The sequence below is a fragment of the Gavialis gangeticus genome, unplaced genomic scaffold (assembly GCF_001723915.1).
Source record: "Gavialis gangeticus isolate Ggan-Ray unplaced genomic scaffold, GavGan_comp1, whole genome shotgun sequence".
In the NCBI taxonomy this organism is placed as follows: Eukaryota; Metazoa; Chordata; order Crocodylia; family Gavialidae; genus Gavialis; species Gavialis gangeticus.
The window spans coordinates 51135979-51154936 of NW_017729034.1; the positions used below are offsets into that span (position 1 = coordinate 51135979).

The 18958-nt window shown below is 39.4% G+C and overlaps 1 protein-coding gene across 5 annotated transcripts in view; it reads left to right on the forward strand.

The window, feature by feature from the left end:
• Positions 1-18958, forward strand: part of LYST (lysosomal trafficking regulator) — a 167272-nt gene that overhangs the window by 14922 nt on the left and 133392 nt on the right. For 4 of the 5 annotated variants that reach the window (XM_019527155.1, XM_019527154.1, XM_019527153.1 and 1 more), the window contains exons 3-9: positions 1028-1118; positions 5944-8041; positions 10013-11042; positions 12378-12539; positions 13777-13933; positions 15431-15657; positions 16504-16570. In XM_019527155.1, coding sequence (XP_019382700.1) covers positions 1028-1118; positions 5944-8041; positions 10013-11042; positions 12378-12539; positions 13777-13933; positions 15431-15657; positions 16504-16570 — 3832 coding nt within the window. The remainder of the gene's footprint in view (positions 1-1027; positions 1119-5943; positions 8042-10012; positions 11043-12377; positions 12540-13776; positions 13934-15430; positions 15658-16503; positions 16571-18958) is intronic. The other variant, XM_019527157.1, reaches the window with a different exon arrangement.

Here is an 18958-nt window from a genome sequence, read left to right on the forward strand (position 1 = left end):
CGTGCTGGGGCTTCTGGCTAAGAGGGGGCAGGGCCAAGCGGGTCCTAGTCTTGTAGGAGCTCTCCAGTGCTTCCATTGGGTCCTACTGCCCTTGGTTCCTGTCATCTTTGACAGGAACCAAGGACAGATAAATTTTAAGTTTCTAAATTTTTTTTTTTTAAGGGCCCCGTGGGCTGGATAGAATATCCTTGCATGTCGGATGCTGCCTGCAGGCTGTATTTTGCCCACCCCGATCCAAAGTTTAACTTCAGAATTTAAAAAGAAAAATTTTGCTAGTTCAATTTAATACAGGTGCTTAACTGACATTTGTAAAACTCTGGCAAAGACAGCATACACTTGCATAGGGCTTTGAAGATTATGGAAATACTTTCATTAAAGCTGTATATTGTTTAGGTTTTCATTTGTGTTGCACATTCTAGTTCTCTCCAGAGGATTTTTTTTTTTTAACTGGCTTTACTGATAGATGGCTAATGCATCATGACAAACTATTACTGATTTAACTTTTTCAGTTCATGAATTAAATTGAAATAAATTCAAACTTTTATTTAAAAAAACCCAACTCCATCGTTTTAGGAAAGGTGGCAAGGATAAAAGAATATTCCAATAAAGTACTGTGTTTTGGAACCAGGGGGAATTTTTCCTTGGGTTTCATGCCTTCTCCCTTCAAATCAGCAGAAGCTATTTGCTTTCAATTTTTAATCTAATAGTTTTGTTCACCCTTGGGTGAGGAATTCCTTCAGTATGAAGGGCTTGGAGTACTTTGATATTTATAGAAGTAGTTGCAAAGTTATGCTAAATACTTGCAATGCTTTTTGATTGGCTACAGTCTAAGATTATAGTACTCTACAAAGAAGTGTTGGCATCTTTTTTTTTTTTTTCCTGGTATGGCTTTTAGAGATGCAGAAAGGAGGACGATAAAAGGATTTGAATAGGTGTTTTAAAACTTTTTTTTTTTTAAACAACATTTTAAAATTTGGAGTCTGACAGATGAAAGGGTCCAACTAAAAACCTTTGTTTCCAAATACAGGAGCTGACATGTCGAGAAGAACTCCTAACTCTCCTTCTCTCACTTCTGCCACTGGTGTGGAAAATACCTGTCCAAGAAGAAAAAGCAATAGGTACGCTTTAATGCTGTTATGGAATTGCACATGACAAAATTAATCTGTCAGAGTTGGTAACCTGTGGCCTATGAGCTGGATCCTGTCCACCAAGCAGTTTCATTCAGCCCATGAATCTGGAATGTTGTGAGTAACTGGTGACATTCAGTGGTGTGGGGAAGCAGGGGTGGAGAGGGGACAGTGGAAGCTGGGTTGCAAATACAGCGTGCCTTTTGGCTGCGTTAATTTGGTCCATTGCTGCTAAAACGTTAGCCATCTTAGTCTGAAATCAGTCAGCACCAGTACTCTCTCTATATATCTTTCTTACTTTGTCTATAAAGGTGTACATCTTCCTCCTAAAATATTGCTAACGCTTGACCTATGGTATTTGTATTCCTTAGCACTTAGGAGTGATAGTCATTGGGCTAGGTGTGTACAAACAGAACAAGGAGGGTTCCTTCCCAGAGGTTATGATGCTAACATGGTCCCTCCCGAGAAGTGTATAGGTGTGTATAAGGAGATCATTTAATATTGGCCTGCAGAAAAGGCAATGGTCTTGGTAATCAGTTTGCTCACGTTCCACTCTTTTTTGTAAGTATCAGGGAAAGGAGGTATTTGAAGGAAATTTGAAGATATCTACAGGGGTCTTCAACTGCAAAGAGGGATGTGGAAGGAAGGAAAGCATGAAGGTACTTCTGACAATTGAATGAGTGGGCAGTAGTTGTTAGCATCGTGGTCTGATTGGAAGCAAGCATCAGTCTCAGCAACAGTTCTTGTCTTGATACTGAATTAACAATGATAGGTGGAGAGTGTTGGGCAGACAGTGGCTTTGAAAGTGAAGATAAGCAAATGCCCTATGTCTGTGAAAAGGAGGAGCCAGTGAAGTGACTGGAAAAAAGGTGACATGGTTAGAACAGTGAGACAGGATTACTTTCATAACTGCATTCTGGATGGATGCGAATGGGTAAAGATTGCATTTTTGTTTTTTGTTTTTCAAGTTTAGAAAGCAAAATGTTACATTCCTAAGATTTAAGATGAATAGAGTTGGGAATAGTTATGGGTGTCAATCATCATCTTGCACCCCTAGGCCTGAACTTAAAACCATGTGTTATGCAGGATTTTCAGGGAGGCAGTTTTACATGTCAGACTGGTTACCTTTCGGGTACTTTAACATAAGACAGAATAGATTTGAAAAGCTAAAGATTTAGATCAGTGAGGGAGAGAACTTGCTTGCAGTTTTTCTCACATTCCTTTTTTATTAAAACTTCTTTGTGTCTCAAGTCTCGTTACCATACATAGATTTACAAGATTTCAAGACAAAATCTGATAATCCTTGTATGCAACTTTACTACTTCTGTTGGCTGCCTCTGCATTATTAGATTCCTTTCTCTGTGTGCACTTCTAACCTAACTTGGTATGAAATGTGCTTTCTTGTGGTCCTATAATAGGTTAATAATTTTGCAAAGATCAGTTCAAAATAAAGTTGCACTTATTTAAGTGTGAAACTTTAACTTCATGTACAGTCTATAAAACTTTCCCATCTGAATACCTAGCTAACATTACTGATGTAGTGAAAAGGAGGACCACCTTACAGACTAACTCATTTCTTTAGGGCAGTGATTCTCATGGTTCAGCACCCCAGCGTGATTTGAGATCCCTTTTTTAAGGGTACCATGCAATAGTGGATGTGTAAACAGCTACACATGATTCACAAGATGTTGTGGTCTTGCTGAATTCTTTGCAACACAAGCATGGCTCCATTGTTTTTCCGTTGTCGAGAAACAACTAAACGCTAAGAGCTGGCACTTTCTGAGCGGTGCCTTGAGTCTAAAAAGGTTGAGGATGGTTGCATTAAGGAATGAAGGTATTTGCAATAGGCTTCATGGCTAGATGCAGAGAGATCTTTTTAGTAAATGGCTGTTATGTTCAGGTAGTTCTGCATGCCCTTTTTAGTAAAGTATGTTAGGTTAGGATAAACAACCTACACACAGGAAATAGTAGATTCCCCAAACAAAATGCCAAAACTTAAACTCCATTCTCCCATACCCTCAAGTACCACTTCCCTGCCTAAATCCCTACAAAAGTAAACCCTCACCAATATCAGCTGGGCATCCCAACTGCCATTTTTATCCAGGTATCCCAAATCAGTTAAGATTAGACAGTGTTTTTCTAGAGTTCTGAACAAGCACTTGAACTAAGCACTTAGGGGGTCTATACATGTGCTCTGGGGTAGAAGAGAGGGCTCTTTAATTAGAACAGCTCTGAGAGCCACTATAATTTAAAACACCCACAACATCATGTGTATTCAGTGTCCCGCACTTCAAAATGGCGGTGGGGGTGCTGTAACTAAAGCTTGTCCAATGAGCTGTAGTTACAGCACCCCTACCACCATTTTGAAGCACGGGAACACTGACAACGCATGACATGGAGGCTGCTGGAGCACACTAACTAGCATAATTGTGAGTTCTGACATGTGCTAATTAGTATGTGTCGGAGCAGAGGTCCTTCACATGTATACATGCCCTTAATGGGCTTTTGTTCAAACACTTTCTTGTGAAAAGACTGTTCTGCTTGATGGAGCTGTACAAGAGAAGAGTTCAGAATATCTGTTCCATAGGCCCTGCTACAGATTACATGTATTATGCAATTTAATTAACTGGTTAATTATGAATAATTTTAGACAAGCCACGCATGCAAAATAGTTATCACACAATAAAAATGACTGTCAAGCTATAAAAAGATACAACCAGCTATAAAGTAGTGCTTGAAAATGTGTTACAGTTCTGCAGCTGGTTTTTATCCAGCTTTAATTTGAATGTGTATAGGGCCCCTAAAGTAATATTTTGGTTCTGTTGGTCAGATAAGTCTTGAGTAGATTGTTAGGAGCCTGACTTTGGTTTTTGTCCTTTTAAAGCTAAGTACAGACAGTCAAAAAGCCTGAGGCTGAACCAATTCAGTCTTTGCAGGTTAGTCCAAGCTACAGAGATTAAACTGAAAATCAACTGGACAGATGTTCACTTCTGATTCAGGAAATGTAGTCTCATACCTGCAGTAGCTCAGTCCAGAAGCGGGGGGTGCTAGAGCACAACTCTCTGGCACATAACCAGCTTTGGCTGTGTGTTCACTCCCTCTTCCTGCTGCCCCTGAAGTCTCTGGAATTTGCAGTCCAGAATTGTAGCAGTAGGACTCTGCAGGATTGCTCATCATTTCCTCTTCCTGCTTCCAGGTGCCTCTGAGATTTGTAGTCCACAGTTGCAGCCAGCATCAAGTTGCTTTTTAGGCAGGGCAGGGCAGTTCTGTATTCGGGGGAAGGGAAGTACAACTCCCCTCCCAGACCCCAGCTGCCTTGGGGGGCAGTCTCTGCCTTTCCCCTCTATCCACCTTCTCTGCTGAAGCAAACAGTACAGCACAGCCCAGCCCAGGGTTGGAAAGCATGCTGGGATGCTAGGGGACTGTGATTTTTAACTTGAACCAGGAAGGGGTATAGGACAGAAGCTTCATAAACAAGTTTGACCTAAATCAGTTAAGTCTGATACGTAACTGATTTATCTAGGTTTATCTTAAACCAGATTCAGCCATTTTGAAACTGGTGTATTTGCATTGAGCTTCTGTTCTGTTACTTTGACTTAAACTGGTTTATGTGTAACTTCTGTCCATAGCCTAAAAGTGAGGGGGTTTTCTGAATCAGATTTTGAAGGGAGAAAGATGCCTCTTCTACCTCAGATGTAGGATGTCTTGTCTTTAAGGAAAAAAAGAGATGAGGTGCTTCCGTTCAAGAGAAAAGTGAAAGTTTAGATGTTGATTGTTTTATCATTGCAGAAACATTATCCTTGCTTGTCCATATTGGTGTGAAATGGGTTAATAGGATTCCTAAATCTGCTTTGCTAATAACCATTTTGTGATGACTTGTCATGAATTTTTACTGAAAGAATGAATAAAAGTAAAAGTAAAGCATATGCAGGGAAGATGCAGTGGTACAGTTGCACTTCCTTTAATTCTTGCTCCACCAAAAATTTTAAACCAGCTGCCTGGCCATGGTATTTCTATCCAGGTAAGAGTGAGGGAGTCAGTTGACTCTGTGGCTCATTTATACTCTACCAGAATGCTACTAATCTTTCTTCACTTCACTGGTGTTAATGTCCCTCTCTTTTTCAGATGGTCTTGATGTTCCACTATTCGAACTTTCCTTTCTTTTGCAATTTTGCTCTTTGCTAGCCATTCCTGGTAATGTCTCTTGTATTTCAAAGACCTGAAGATGGTTTTAGCTCTAGTTAGAAACTTTAACTCAGGTGTGGTTATATTAATTTAGGTATAGAAATGACTGACAGTGAAGTATTGGAGACATTATAAAGGTGTTCAAGAAGCCTAGTTTTTATGTTATTAATCTGAATGAGATGCATATTTAGTTATAATGACCACAGGACTAATGAAACACTGTCTTTCGACTATTTTTACCTTGTTTGTTGGGGGTTTTTAAAACTGAGTGTATAATGTATCAAATTGGTGGTTGTTGCAATAAATTTACATATTTTTATTCAATCTTAAATTGAGTAATATAGCGCATTAGTAAAGCTTCTAGTTTCTAGTGGGGAAATATGTGGCACATTATTGCGTATAACATGACATGGACTATCTGCACATCTCTTTCCAAAATCCTAGATCACTCCATGATCATGACCCTTGAGAGAGACTAAACAAATATGTATCTCCAGAATATATTTGTATTCAGATTACAGCACAAAGCACTAAGGGCAAGTTTAATTCTAGGTTTGTTTATACACTGATTCTTATTTATTTATTTTTATTGTTCTCCCCCCACTTCCCCTTCCCTTCCCCTGTCTTTCAGCAGGTTTCAGACTGCCCTTCACAGTTGATGTATGCCTGACCAAAGAGACAAATTCAGGTTCTCTGAAATCCACTCAGGAAAAAATAAGTTTAGAAGGAAACTCTCCTCCATCTCTTCAGCCTTCTGGAAAAATATATCCCTTCTCTCGAAAAAGTAGGCGTCAGCGCAAGACTACCCACCGTTATTCAGTGAGAGATGCAAGAAAATCTCAGTTATCTACTTCAGATTCTGAAGGCAATTCAGATGACAAGACTACCATAATGATAAAACACAGGCGGTCCCAATTCTTGCAGCCTTTTGTAATGTATCCACCCAGGGACAACTTCTTTGCAGGTCTGTGTGATCAGCCATCAGCAGAAGCAGTACCAAATGCTAATCCTGATGCTATGAATTCAGAAAAGTCTAGACGAGACATTCCAGCACATGAACTAAATCCTGAGGTTTTAAGTGAGCCAGCTGCAGCTACTGTTATCGCCAGCATGGACAATTCTCCATTTGACTTGTGCCATGTCTTGTTGTCACTGTTAGAAAAAGTATATAAATTTGATATTACCTTGAATCACAGTTCTGCCCTTTCAGCGAGTGTAGTACCTACATTAACAGAATTCTTGTCAGGTTTTGGAGACTGTTGCAATATAAATAGTTCTGCAGAAAGTGAAGTGGTTTCTGTAGGCTGGACAGAAGAACCTGTGGCATTAGTTCAAAGAATGCTCTTTAGAACAGTGCTGCATCTTATGTCCTTAGATATTAGCTGTTCTGAGTCAATGCCTGACAACTTGAGAAAAAATCTAATAGATTTGCTTAGGGCAGCTTTAAACATCAGAATTGCTTTGGAAAAGCAGTCTGATCCTTTTGCTCCAAAGCAAAAGAAAACACTACAGGAGGTTCAGGATAACTGTGTATTCTTGAAGTATTGTCACAGAGCCCTTATTTTACCTGAGCTGCTAGAAGGGGTTTTGCATATTCTGATCTGTTGCCTTCAGAGCGCAGCCTCTAACCCATTCTACTTTAGTCAAGCTATGGATCTGTTTCATGAGTTCGTACAACATCAAGGATTTAAACTCTTTGAAATGGTAGTCCTTCAGATGGAATGGTTGGTCACAAAGGAGGAGGGAATAACTAACGAAGCGTCAGAGCATCTAAAAGAACTAATTAATAGCATTATGAAAATAATCAGCACTGTCAAAAAAGTGAAATCAGAGCAGCTTCATCAGTCAATGTGTACGCGAAAGAGGCATAGGCGATGTGAGTATTCTCACTTCATGCATCACCACAGAGATCTTTCAGGGCTTCCAGTTTCTGCTTTTAAAAACCAGTTTTCAAAAAACCCCTTTGAGGAGACCATGGATGGAGAAGTCTGTTATCCTGAACGGTGCTGTTGCATTGCTGTTTGTGCTCACCAGTGCTTGCGTTTGCTGCAACAAGTTTCTTTAAGCAGTACCTGTGTTCAGATACTGTCAGGTATGAATAACGTAGGAATATGCTGTTGTATGGACCCAAAATCTGTGATTACACCATTACTCCATGCTTCCAAATTACCAGTATTAAAAAACTTTCAACAATATGTTTTGAGCATCCTTAACAAGTTTATATTGGATCAATTGGGTGGAGCTGAAGTATCTCAAAAAATTGTACAGGCAGCCTGCAATATTTGCACAATTGACTGTGACCAACTTGCTGAATTAGAAGAGACTATGCAAGGCAACTCTCCCGATGCAGGCCCTGCATCCAGTTTTTCAGGTTCCTCTTACAGGTTTCAAGGGATCTTACCTACTAATGGATCTGAAGATATGTTGTTGAAATGGGATGCTTTGGAGGCTTACCAGGATCTTATTTTTGAAGAAGACAAATTATGCAGTGTGCAGATAGCGACCCACATTTGTCACTTAATCCAAAAGGGCAATGCTGTGGTTCAGTGGAAGCTATATAACTATATATATAACCCAGTGCTGCAGAGAGGAGTTGAGTTAGCCCATCACACCCAGCAACTAGGTGTAACTACAGCGTGCAGTCACATATGCACCTATCATAGCCAATATTTGCCTCAGGAAGTACTTCAGATTTATTTACAGACACTGCCTGCATTATTTAAATCCAGGTTGGTTAATATTGTATCTATTAATAGATAGTTTTTTTTCTATGACAAATGATAAATGTTCAGTCATTAACTTGAATATAATGTAAGCAGGTGCATCTTGCACTTTCATCATGAAGTGATGGGGACCAAATGAATGCTACATATCTAGTTATTTAATTATAGCTTTGCCAGTAGATTCATAAACATCAAGACTGTTGATCTGGAATGATGATCATATGTATGGGTTTAAAATATTCCTATAGAATGCAATTTAAATCTGTTGTGTGCTTGTTGAATAGGTTTACATACCACTTTATGTAGGGTTTGGCTTGTTAATTCTTGGCAGTCTATTTAGTGTATTTGAACAGCTTTCAGAGAAATATCAATGCTTATGTTGTTCTAAATGTCCTATTACATCTTTTATCAAAGATGCTTAAATTGACATTGTTCATAATTCCAAAATAAGGAAGAAATTATTTGCCACTTCATTGTTTTGGCTTTTATTTTTGCATGGAGCATCATTGTGATTAAGTTTGTGTGCACAAAATAGAGCACATGTAAGGATATATCCTTCATTTGTAGCAGGTAATGTCCTCTGATCCATCTGGAGCTTTAAGAATGTCATTAGTTACCTAGGGTTCTAACAGACTTCACAGTTGTCAGGGGACAGATTGTAATTATTATTGGCTCTGGTTTACATCTTGATCAGACATTTGAGTTCTTGAGAGAACACTTTATGGGCAAAAACCATTCATTCTGTCACTTCATGGAATTTTAAATTCATGGTGTAAGAGACTGGGAAATTAAGGAAGTGCAAGAAGTGAATATCAAATTTTAAAAAAGTGCTAAATGTTCTGGGACAAACTTAAATGCAAAACAAAAGCCAAAACAAAGCTAAAAATGTCCTAAACAGCTTGTTCTTCTGGTCTGCATGAGGTGCATTGTGGTGGTCCATCAACATGAATTCCTTGTACAAAATAAGATAGTGGAGCAAGAACATACAATCAATAGATGATCGACTTGGGACTCCAGAATAATGCAAAAACTAACTTTGTAGAACTGTAAGATAAATCCTTTATATGGTGGTAAATGAGGGGAAAATTTGCATTGGACCTCACTGATAACCCTGTGACCAGAATACATAAGCATGAGTATATCCAGGATTGCAGCAAGATAGAGAGCTCACTGCTCAAGAGCCACACAGCTGAAGGGGGCATGGCAGTACCAGTTTTGATATGGGCCTGGATGCCGATGAGCACTGGGCTAGCTGGTACATGAGTGCAGCTCCAGCTCTGTGTACTGCAGGCTCTGAGTTCACCAGCTGGTCAGCATGGGGTCTGTCCAGAGGCCCTGCTCTCTCTCAGCTCTGGAACCCAGGGGATGAGTGCTGCTGCTGTTTAACCCTCCCACCCCCACATTCCCATATTCAGCAGCAGGGGAAGAGGGAATGAGCAGTGGTGGCATTGAGCCCCTACTTCCATTCAACTCTGGAGCTTCACCATCATTTGACGCCCCCAGTCCCTCTGGTCAATGAATTCAGCTAATTTAGTGACTGGGGTGCAGGTGGGTGTAGGGGGTGGCAGGAAGGATAAGAAAGGGCAAACAGCAGTAGTGGTTACCCCTAGGCTCAGGACCCATGTGAAAGCGGGGGCTCCAACCAGATCCTGTACTGACCAGCTGGTGAGCTCAAGAGCTTGCTGCACATGCAGAATTTCCACATGCCTAAGCTGATGTGCCAGTGACTGCATGCAGCACACAAAGTTGGAGTTGGGAGAGGGGGTGCCACTTTTGCCAGGATCTGCCCCTGGGCCCAGTTGTTATAAACCCACATTTTCTGAAAGCTGCTGAAGTGGGAGGCAGGGGGGCATGTGTATATGCATGCGCACGTGCGCGTTCTTTCAGTTGCCTGTGTGTATACTTTCATTTCCTCTGCCCCCCCCCCGTGTTCGTGCCAAACTTTATAATTTTTCTGTGCTTTTTTTTTCCCTACAGGGTAATAAGAGACTTGTTTTTAAGTTGTAATGGAGTAAACCAAATGACAGAACTAAATTACTTGGATTCGGTAAGAGTTCATTCTCTGAAAGTTTTTGAAACTCTTATATTCTCCCTTGGAGACCAGCAGAAAGACCAAGCAATGCCAGAGTTAGAAGGTTTGAATAGTGAACAAAAGGAGTCTACTTTGGATCTACCTGCTTCCTTGTGTAGCCAGCAGAGGAATTCAGATGTTCCTCAGAGCCTGAGCAAGTTTTATGCTGGCCTTAAAGAAGCTTATCCAAAGAAGAAAAAGTCCATCAGCCAAGACATTCATGTCAACACAATAAACTTGTTCCTCTGTGTGGCCTTTTTGTGTGTGAGTAAAGAAGCAGATTGTGATAGGGATTCAGCTAATGATTCTGAAGATACTTCAGGCTATGATAGTACAGCTAGTGAACCTTTGAGTCACAAGCTACCATGTCTGTCACTAGAAAGCCTTGTTTTACCTTCCCCAGAGCATATCCACAGAGCAGCAGACATTTGGGCTATGTGTCGTTGGATCTATTTGTACAGTTCAGTTTTCCAGAGGCAGTTCCATAGATTGGGTGGCTTTGAAGTATGCCATAAGTTGTTGATTATGATTATCCAGAAACTTTCCAAAAATAAAGAAAAGCAGCAAGAAAAAAAGGAGGGACTTTTTACTGAAAACGGTAAAAATGTGAATGGGAGTCCTCGAATTGAGCCTGTTTTCAAAGAAGCCTTGTCTCATGTGACTAAGAAAAATAAGTTGGCATCAACAGAGGTTCATAGTCTGGTTGAAAATTCTGAGGCTACAAGACAACTAGTGTCTGAACATATTTCCAGTGACCACTCTTTTAGTGTGGAACAAATTTCAGGTACTCCTGTTCATCCTGAACTAGAAGCTTCTGAAAGACAAGAGAATGAGTGGGCATTTCAGAGTATAAGACTTTTGGAAGCTCTCCTGACTATTTGTCTACATGGTGTAAATAATATGCAACAGAAGTTGGAAATGGAGATGCCTCACCAGGTAGTAAATCCTTTTTTTTAAAGTTAATTTTAAAGGGAGAAATGCAAAATAACTATTGCCATTATTGTCTTGCTAATCAATCAATCAACAATCATTTTAGAGGTGGGAAAATAGTATTCTTCATTCCCTTAAAGCTCTCGTAAATGTCTCTTAAATCTTTATTTGGATGGGTCTGTCCTGGAAGACGTGGGTGGTCACCCTGCTGCATGCATGCCACAAATGGCACTGGCAGCCTGTGTGGCATGTGGCAGACTGGGTAAGGGGCAAGCAGCACAGTACAGATTGGTCATGGAGCACAGGGCAAAGAGGAAAAAGCAGAACAGCAGATTGGGAAGGGGGTCAGAATGGTACTCAAGCAGGACAGAGACTGAATTTGTGGCATGCCTGCCAAAAAGTCTGGCCCCCACTAAGGCATTGTCTTCATAGGGTCCATCTAGTAAAATAGTGAAAGATGCTTGTGATTAAAACAAACTGGTCAGTCACTGGAAGGCTCTGAAATGGAGATGATTTGAAGGAAAGGGAACTGTTTGACACATAACCAGGCTGTTTTAAAGATACAGAGGGAATTAAAATTGATTTAAGAGAGTACTGTGCAGAGCATAAATACTGATAAAGGGTATGGGAGAACACAGCTAAACACGTATATTCCAAGAAGAAAATTAAAAAATGATACTACCTGGTGGGTAGTTAGGACTGAAATAGTAATGGTAATAGTATGTACAGCAGCTAAGATGTTTAGGTTATCCAGTATTTCTGTGTATTTAATCTGAGAATACACATTGTAAAAGCAGTATGGAGGCATAGAATTAGAAGTTAGTGGACTAGCACCTAGTTCTGTCTCTACATCAGTTTGCTTTCTGGACTTGTGTAGGCTCTTAACCTCTTTACATGTTCCACATTTGTAAAATGGGACAGTGAGTGGTGCAGGTACAGTGCTCTGTAGGACCTGTCTGTACTAATAACTTACCTGCCAAGTGGTGCAGGGCTGAAATGGTGAGCTGCTGTCTGCTCCCAGTCCAGAGTTAGTGTAACAGAGTTAGCACGGCACTGCACTTGAGCTAATTAGCACGGCCTTACTGTGCTAATGACTGATAAGTAAAATATCTACATTTCCACAGCCTGCAAATGTTTGACCTACCAGATGTGTGGTGGTGGCAGACTTCTTTATACAAATAAGGAGCAGGGCCTGGACGCCTACACGGTAGAAGATTCAGTCCATTTATATAAGAGATGGCAGGTGGACAAGAGAATTTTAAAATGCATGGTGATCATAGTTTTTGAGCCATGTCACAACCGAGTATCAGTTATAACATTCTTTTCTTCTTCCTCATGAAGAACGTGTGTGTGGAAGATATATTACTTGAAATACGGGACCAGCTCACTCAGGCAAAAGTTGTTGAAACTGACTTGGCAAAACCACTCTTTGATTCACTGCTTCAAGTTGCACTGGGCAATTTTTCTGCTGATCTGGATAATTCTGAAGAAAAAACTGAGAAGGTGTGAAGCTAATGTCTTAATATTGATTAAAGGAGAATAATCCTGTGTGAGGGTTTGCACCTATATTCAGTTCTCTATAAATAAACAGGCTTACAGTGCTGCTCCTTCTCTAGAGAGTGTGTGCAGGGTAGTTTAATAGTTAATGTTTTATGGATGCATCTAAGCTCTCAAACTTAATGGTTGCCTTGTTTAAATATACTCTGAGAACACCTATTGCCTTCACTGTCTATATCAGAAATAAGTCAAAGGGCTCATTTCTAAAGGAGGCTGAGAGAGGAGGAAAAGCAAGATATAGTATGGATTCAGGATAATATACCTAAAATGACTTGAAACACAATTTTTGTTTCATTTTTACGGAACGGGTATCAAAGATATAGGCCACAGAGCAGCAGCATCTGACCTGTGAGGCAGCTCCCAAAGGGGCTGGGGATGGGACAAGTGTGGGTGAGGCCCATTGCCAGATTCCAGGATATGGAGCCCTGTTGCAGATGCATTTTTGGCAGTAGAGGAACAAGCAACTGCTACGTTAATCCCCATGGGTGCCTGAGCTGATGGGGTTAATGCTGCTGCAATTAATGCTCCTAATGCTTGTTCCAATGGCAGAGGCAGGTCCAGATCTAGTCTGTGAGGCCAAGCGAATTTGCCTCCACTCTACAGCAGAGATGTTTTATTTGCCAACTTAGGAATTTCCAAGGGAAGAAAATTGGTATGAGATGCTGATTGACCCTAATGGTTGCAAGACCTATTATAAATTGTATCAGTATTCCCATAGTGTTGTTCATGGTGAAATGGAGAAACAAATAGTGCTACTTGCTCAGGTACATGTGTATATTTTTTTTTTAGATTGGAAACCAACTCTTCTGACTACTCTTCGTCAGTAGGTCTGAGTTAATATAAGTCCTGGTGAACCCCTCCCAAAAGTTAGTTGAGTAGTTTACAACAAGAATTATCTTTGGAATAATTTTAAAATTTTAATTTTAAAAACAGAAATGTAAGTACACTTTTTTTTAAGAAGTAAAACTAGAAACTAAGTAGTTCCACCTTCATTTCTCTTGTGAATATTGTTTATAGATGATACTTCCCAGTAGGAATTGTAGGCCAGTTAATTTCTGCAGGTTTTAGAAGCACGTCAGTGGGGGCATACTGATTGGGAAGATCCCAGAGCACTTCCTTTGCTTAATGAAGGGATTGTACAAATGAAAGGACTGCATAAAAGTTTGACATATGTATTTAACAGGACCAACAAACTGAAAAGGAGTCTGTGCCACAGTCAGGGGATCTTTCAGAGGAAACTGAGGAATCACAGTGCTGTAGTTTGAAACTCTTTGTTGAAGAAGAAGGCTATGAAGCAGATAGTGAAAGTAACCCTGATGACAGTGAAACCAAAGATGAAGGTAAATGCTAGTTCTTGTAAGCATCAGGTAAAATATCTTTGACTGTTTTATGAACTTGATATTTGCAGCACAATTGAGGGTAGAGTACTAGACTTTTTCTGACATGCAAGTGGAATGCACTAGGAAGAATGGATTAGAGTCTTTTAATTGATTTTTCAGTTTAGTGTTTTTTTAATGGCTCAAAACAGTTTTGCTATGGACAGGCCAACAATTCAGATCAATGTTACATAAAAGTTTTTAGGTCTAATGCTTTGTGTATTGTTTTGTGGCTTTTGTCAAACCTGCTCTGAAGTTCTGTTGAGCTATCCTTGCTGAAGGGTGGTATTGATTATGATCCAAAAGAACTCTCTGTAGAGAGGGAAGCTGATGAAGAACTATTGTTTTTGTCTTTATACATCCATGTTTAACTTATTAGTTAATATCATAACAATTTTGTAAACGATCTCCTAGTTCATTTGCAAGGATATTTATATTAATTGACCACTAGTGTGCACATCTATTATTCAGATACATGCTTGTTAAAAACAATTCTTAAAAAAATTAATTTGCCTAATGTCTGTCCTTTCACTAAATTTAAACATTTTACGTTTTTATAATAGTATCAAATGCATTAATTTACACTAAGTTGAAATTTCCATTTTCATCGCTTTTTGTATTGAAAATCTGTTTTTGTAAGCATATGCTATAGACCAATTTTTACAAAATGTATTGGTATCAAATGGTACACTGTAAACGGTTATGTAGTAATTGTTATCTACATGCTTCTGTATCACTACAAGCCTAGAAGAGGCACTGCAGAGTTAGTCCTGTTTTATTACTAAGAGTTAATATTTTGGCTGTTTACTAACCTGGTTCCAGGAGCATGCAAATATAAGTTACACTAACAACTGAGGCATCCTCTTAAGCAGAGCTTTTCATCCCCTTTTAAAGTGAACAAACGTACCGTTTTAATTGTCACCCAGGGTCTTAATATTTGGCGAAGTGTGTGTAACTATAGTTTACTTCAAATTTTTATGTACTTTGAAGAGGAATTCATGCTTCCAGGGTTTACCTGAAGCACTTGCAACTGCCCATTAAGCACATCTTGTAAGTGGTAGATTTGCCTTATAGTGAATGAATTTTGCTTTAAGCAATAATCACTTTTTAAAAAAGTGAAAAGCCTAACTTGTCTTAATAGGCTGAAGTATTTTCAGGCTATCACTGATACGGGGATCTGTGCTAGCATTGATTTCCAAATAAAGCAATTATTCAGGTTTGGTTTTTTGGTTTTTTAAATTCTGATTTCTTTGGTCACAAACTTTAAGTAAACATATCAGGGAAGAAGATAGCTGGAGTTTCTGAAATCATTTGCTTTATAACTATAAATCTCCTTAAGCTTTTATTTTCTGATAGGAAAATAATATCTCTTCTAAAGAATATATATAACGTATCTTCTGACTTTCCGCATCAAAGTTTTTAGTTGGATGAGTTTCACTATCCTGAATTGTTTTCTTCCAGGAGCAGACACTAAATCAGAAGCAGGATGCAGTGGTCCTTCAAGTTATTCCAGTGACCTAATTGAAAGCCTCAATCAAGGAGAATTAATATATCCTGAAATCTGCATGCTAGAATTAAACTTGCTTTTGGCTGGTAACCCAAGTCTAGATGTGCTTGCCCACGTTTTTGAGAGTTTCTTGAAAATCATCAGACAAAAGGAAAAAAATGCCACTTTACTCATGCACCAGGTAGAATAATATAATTTACAAAACTGTTATGCTTGTCTTTTTGTATCTTAAACTTGTTAATGGGAAATTTTTTAATATTACTAATGTAAACCACAAAAATACTTTAGAATTTGACAAACTATCCTCATTATTTTGTTATTTACCATAATATTCACTTCAACAAAATAGGATATTCAGTATAAAATTAATGTTTTTATAAGTCTTAAACAATCCCATGTAGACTTTAGGAGTTACCACACCTTCAAGAGTAAACTGGATGTTTATCTTGCTGGGATCCTATGACCCCAGCTGACTTGCAGCCCTTTGGGCGGAGGGCTGCACTCAATGATCTTCCAAGGTCCCTTCCAGCTGTCTGTCTGTCTGTCTGTCTGTCTGTCTGTCTGTCTGTCTGTCTGTCTGTCTGTCTGTCTGGCCTTTTAATACATCATGTGATTGTACTTTACATATAAAAGGTCTGAGTTTAGGTTTGCAGATGCTTATTCTTTGACTGTTCAGTGTCATTGGAAATCTAGCACTTTTTCAGTTCAGTGATACAGAAACTTCCTGGAATTCAGTCTAAGAAAAATTGGTTTTTAAGATGTTTCCAGACTGATAGTGGATTAACAATTGCTGCTTTTGTCTCTTCATAAGACACAATCTGGTATCTAGGTCACAAACCAGAAGTGACTGTATCAGTCTGAATCATGAAAACACATTCAGTCACAAATTTTAACAGTTATGAAAAAAATTACTGAAAATCAGACTTGGATGCTCTGGACTAATTCATAAAACTAATTGTGTGCAGTTTCTTCTCCAATTTTTTATGACTTGTTCAGACACTGAACCATAAAGGTTTTTCTCTTTCAGGGAGTTGTAAAAAATCTTTTGGGAGGATTCCTAAACATATTGACACAGTCAGACTCCAATTTGTATGGTGAGTTTCATTTAAAAAAAAGATTCTGCTGTACTTTAATTGCATTTAAATTCAAACTTCCAGTTCAAAACTATTTATGCAACTGCAGACTCGGCAAACCCATCTCTTGGTACATATGTATTTCCCCATTTGTGTGTGCAAGTCAAGTGTACACTGACATTCAATAATCATACAAATGAAGCGGGGTGTTTTTAAGGTGAGGGAAGGCTGCCTAATAGAAACAGGCATGCTTGACTTCAAAAGCCAGCTGAACCTGGATCTGAAATGTTAATGTTCCCTTAATAGTTCTGTTTTGCATATGATGTAACTTTCTTTGGAAAGAAGTACCTTTGTTCCTAGCATGTTTAAAACCTTTTATATTTTAAAAATTCAATTCACTCTTGGCACAGAATTTCAGCTTTATCAGTGGAAGAAAACCTTATGCAAAAGAGAAAGCCATGGCAATGTAAGCTTCTTCCATGCTAAGTCATTTAGGTTAGGAGAACAACCTAAGGGGGAGAACCTGTTGAATAAATGCCTTGTGGTAATGATTTCTTGTTATCATTCTTGCTTAGAGCCACAGCAGTAGCCTAGAACTAACAAGCCTTCATACTTCTCTATTTTTTTTTTATTGCAGTAAGGAAGCAGGAGAGATTTGGGTTTTAGGGTTGTTGGTTTTCTTAGCTCATAGCTATTATCTTGCCAGAAATGCCTGTTCTTCTTTTATTAAATTAAGTCGTTTGGATTATTTTTATTAAATTTTATTCTGTCATGGAGATAGGATATGACTCTTCCAGTTTTAAGTTTTTAAACTGTTAACAAACTTCAACAATCTTACGAGTTGGCCAGAACTTGGGACCTCCAGTGTGGGAAAGGTTTCAGAACACAACTGTGTGATTCAGAATCAAATCTTTTTTTCCAAAATTTCCCATGAACTGGACTGTCCAAAATTCTCATTTGGAAAGCATTCTGTTTTTTTCCAAATATTTACAGAACCAGATTTGGTCATCTTCATGTTCATCTAAGTCCCAAAAATGTCACTTAAATGCAGATTGGGCTTCACTTCCTGCATGTGTAGCTGTATACACATGATGGTTATCAACACACTGGGTACCTCTACACATGCTATTAATGCAGAGCAATACACTCTGGCACAGTTCACACTGGAGCCAGCTGCTCCTGGGCACAGCATCTGTACGTGAGCCTGGTACCACTGCAGTCTGAGCCAGAGTGGAGCAGCCCCAAGTTGGCATTAGGTTGCAGGGGGAGGGTGTCAGCTCTGGGCTCTGGGTGGTGGCATCAAGCAGCAGAGGGGCTTGCTGGGGTATAAGTGCTAAAGTGTGGGGGTAGGCAGCAAGCAGTCCCCACATTTTGTGCCCCAGCCAGCCCCTGTCACCATCTACATGTGTTTCGGCAAAGTAAGTTACTAATTAGTCAACTCTGTAATAAAGTGCATGTGTAGATGTGCCTACTGAGAAATAGATTACTATTCTGTGTATAAGCGGTATTTTGTGGATTTAGATGACCAAATCTAGTCTAGGAGTCCAGAAAATATTTAAGAATATACCTCCTGTGGTGGGTGGGGGGACATGTGTGTATGCACGTGTGCATACATCCACACTTCCCACCCACACACTGTAAATTTACTTTGTTTATAAAGGTGCATATCTATCCTGCCTTCTGTTTGCAAAATGAACCATACTCCCCAATAGATCTATAGTTGCTGACTGAAAATACCTTTTTTTTTCTTATTTGTCAGTAGCACCAAGATTTTCCATGGCTCATGTCTCTCTTTTCCTGCCGTCTTGAAGAATTAACTGGCTCCCTATGCCATCCAACCTGAGGTCCTTGGGCCTGAGGCAGTTTAAACAGTGAACCCCCTTGGAGGTTCATTCCAGGGGTGCTGGAGTCCTAGATCTATGCTAGTGAATTTGGGAGTCTTTGATTGTTGGTTTGAATCAGGGTTGACTTTTTTCAGGGCTTTTAAACTATCTCTGCATGACTTCTAGGCTAGGGGCAGAAGTTACACACAAACTGGTATAAATGATTGGAAACTAGTTCAGATCTCTATCACATTGGAACGTCAGTGCACATAAACCACTTTCAAAATGGCTGAAACAGGTTTAAGATAAACCTGGATGAGACAGTTCAGTTCCAAACTGCTAACCGTGGGAGAAAGGGAGTCAAATGTAAGAATGCATTAAGAGTCCAGACCTGAGCCTTCTAAGTGTTCAGGCAACTTGTGATGCAGAGTCTTAGTAAAGGCTGGTCTCTAGCACTGCCGCCTCCTTATTTTGTTTTAGCTTTACATCAGAGTGGCACCAAATGGGCCTCTGAAAGATGTGCCCACCAATACTGTACTTGGGTTCTGGAGAGATGGGATATATGCTCATATTAATAAGTGTTTAA